The sequence below is a fragment of the Marmota monax genome, unplaced genomic scaffold (genome assembly GCF_021218885.2).
Source record: "Marmota monax isolate L192 unplaced genomic scaffold, Marmota_monax_Labrador192_F-V1.1 WCK01_AAM20220418_F8-fsc00049, whole genome shotgun sequence".
NCBI classification, from domain to species: Eukaryota; Metazoa; Chordata; class Mammalia; order Rodentia; family Sciuridae; genus Marmota; species Marmota monax.
Window position 1 is genome coordinate 3193947 of NW_026694221.1, and position 3250 is coordinate 3197196.

The following is a 3250-nucleotide window of genomic DNA, read 5'->3' on the forward strand; positions in this document are numbered from 1 at the left end:
CACTTTGAAAATATTATAAAAACCCAAATTTCTTTGTAGTGTTGATCCAACTTAACATTTGAATTCAAAGAGGAGAGATGGAAATTCTGATCAGTATGTCCTATGCTGTCACTTGAACCTGAATTACTGCTTATATTGTGATGCAATAATGACCATTTTCCTACAGATAGGAGCCCTTGATAACCTCTCCCACTTCAAAGGCATCTGACCTCACCACCAAAAAAAAAAAAAAAAAATTCTATCTAAAGTAGGGAATTTCAAGAGTAATGGGTCTTTTCTGTGAACAGTAACACACCAAAATGAATTTTCAGGATACAGAACAGGATATTCACAAATTTCTAGATCTCTGAAGTTGGCCTGCAGTCTTTTGCTAATATCTTTTGAGGAATGATCAATGATAAAAAGGTTTTAAATATTTTCTCTGTCCTATTAGGACTCCAAGTTTGTAAAGCAGTTGGTTGTAAACCATACTTTAAATCTTTCCAAGGCGAAATCATTTTAATTGGTGCCATATATGGTGGAACAGTGGTCAGTAAACTATGAAGTAGATTATTTCCCTTAAAAATGAAGTAAAAATGTGTATTTATTAATCTTCCTTTGCAGGCTGTGGAACTCTTAAAGTTATCCATATTACTTAATAGAGTGCTAACAAGAGACATTCAATACACTTAATTTGACATTTTGTAGAGGTAGTAGCACTGATAGAAGCAAATGGGTTCTCTTCCTATACTTTTCTTCTATTCTATTCCCCAACACAAGACAAGGATCAGAATGAGATATTTCAGGGATATTCAATAAAACCCCATAAATGTTTGCTTTCTGTGTTTTAAGTGCTCAAAATTTAAACTGATGAAAACCATGGTAATAATGCTCCACAGTTTTAATCGAATGTTCTGAAACCATATTTGTATTTCTAATGAATCTGTATGACTCACTTTTTGCAAAAGTATTTTTTAAAATAAGCTCTTGATTAGATGAATTATCAACATTAATACTTTTAAGAATCAAAATTTGTTCAATTTCCTTTGAACATAAAATACTCAACAGAATTCACATTTCAAACTAAAATTTTATTCTAGTTTGGAGAACTTTGTTCTCTCACTTCCTTCTTTCTCATTAATACATCTAGTCAGTGGAGTTGTTCCCCTCTCAATAAACACAAGGAACTTAATAAACAAGAGGAAAAATAAACTTACAAATACTCATTTTTCTATTATCACGTATTTTAAATCCTTTCCAGTTTTATGGCCTCCTAAACTAGATTATTAGAATAAATATAAAGATGAGCCAGAAAAGATATTTCTCAATAAATCACATGTGGACGAAACATGAGAAAAATTGTAAATTTCACTAGATTATTCAAAATTCTAACATAAGTTTTAAGATAAACATTTGCTCTTAAGAGATACCTGTTATCATCCAATGTCTCTAAAAATAAAGTGTAAACCCAGCTTTTACATTTGATATCACGTTTTGATTGAGTATTTTTGGCATTATATCACTGTTGCAATTCTAAAATTCAAGTAAACATTAAAAAGAAATTAATTTTTTTTTCTTTAAAGGACTTTATTTTGTTTTCAGGACCAAATACGGAGCCCTATGAATTTCTGGGCTTTGCTCTCCAATCCCAACAACAGTATTTCAACTTCAAATTCCCATTTTTTCCCCTGGAATGTCAATGATCCTCGTGGTTCTCAGGTCACATCTTTAAGTCACCCTTCTGCTCTATTTCATTGTTGTGCTGTTGAGCTCACTTTTCTGAAGAAAGTTGTACCACGACTGAAGGAGTAGGGCCTCCTCCTGCAGGGCTCTCTCCTCCTCCTCAAGAGCGCTGTGCTCTTCTCTCAGAGCCTTGTTCTCCTTTCGCAGGGCCCGCTCCTCCTTCCACAGGGCCTCTTCCTCCTTCCCAAGTGCAATCCCCTCCTTCACCAGGGCCTGTTCCTCCATGTTGATGGCTTTCTTCTGGTGGTGCAGGGCCCTGATCTCCTGGTTCAGAGACCTCATTTCTTCGTCCAGAGCTTTGGCCTCGTTCTGGAAGGCCATCTCCTGCTGCTTGAGGGCCTTGAGCTGAGCCTCGCGGGCTCGTTTCTGTTGCCGACTTGATTTTCTCTGAGTGTTCAAGGCCTTGACATTTTCTCTAGATGATTTCTGTTTCTCCAGAGAGGTCTTTTTAAGCTCCCAGAGTACCTGGTTTTCCTCCTGCAGGAGCTGGTTCCTCTCCCGGATTAACTTGTTGTCCCTTCGAAAGGCTTCGCTCTCCCCTCTGAGAGCTTTGTTTTCTCTCCAGAGGGACTTGTTGTCCTCCCTGAAAATGTCGTTCTCCTCTCTGGACGCGCGGTTAGCTTTCCAAAGATTCTTTCCCACTTCGGGAGATTCCTGTTTGACTTGACTTGGTTCTCGGGCACAAGAGCAGAAAGGGGAAAACAACTGCAGTATCTTCTTTTTATTTATCCGTTTTGATTCAGAGCTATCCATTGTTCCTTAGTGTGCTGAGCAGAATATATATAGTTGGCTTCTACTACAGGTGAACTCGTGATATTTGCAACAGAAAAAGCCCTAAATGTGTGGAGAATTTCTTCATATAGTTCTGGTTGTGGTGTTGACTTGTATTAGGAGAAATGTGGCCGGGTCTAAACCAGGCTCAGTCCGGCTCACTGGAGGAGAAAGCAGTGAATATATGAATTAAAGTCAGTAAACTAATTATAAGGTTGATATCACTCAAATTGGGTCTAAGTCATAACACGTAAATTATATATTAATAACTTTATCTTGAAGTACATATGGAGTCAATCAAGAATAATGTATGGAATTATTATCTTCATGTCTCAGTTAAATTATTTCTGCTAAATATAATCTTCCACTAATCACTTCATTTTCAATAAATATATCACTTGTTATTAGTATGGAAATACATTATGTATTTTAAAAATGTTTCTAGTTATATAAAAATAATTCCAGTAAGAACTAAAAAAAATTTTTTAAAAGAAGTTCTGTATCATACTGTTTAAACATTTAAGATTATTTGAACTGTTAAATAGTTAAATATTTAACTAGAGTCTCACTTACAATTCTGTGATCTCTGAATTCCCTGAACATCTGATCTCTGCTAATAACAGAAAACAAATAAGCAACATCTTATGTCAACTATAGTGATGTCATTTAGGGTCAGAACTAATGGCACAATGAGTCAAATATGTAGCATTTGGCTCTTTTGTTAGTATGCGTTTTAAGAAAAAAACTGATTTTGAAG

The 3250-nt window shown here is 35.6% G+C and overlaps 1 protein-coding gene across 1 annotated transcript; it reads right to left on the reverse strand.

The window, feature by feature from the left end:
- Positions 1 to 1725: 1725 nt before the first annotated feature.
- LOC124108121 (golgin subfamily A member 6-like protein 22) lies at positions 1726 to 2584 on the reverse strand. The gene has a single exon (XM_046466466.1). It carries the CDS (start codon positions 2473 to 2475, stop codon positions 1726 to 1728), a length of 750 nt encoding a protein of 249 aa, XP_046322422.1. The 5' UTR covers positions 2476 to 2584.
- Between the last annotated feature and the right edge of the window lie 666 nt (positions 2585 to 3250).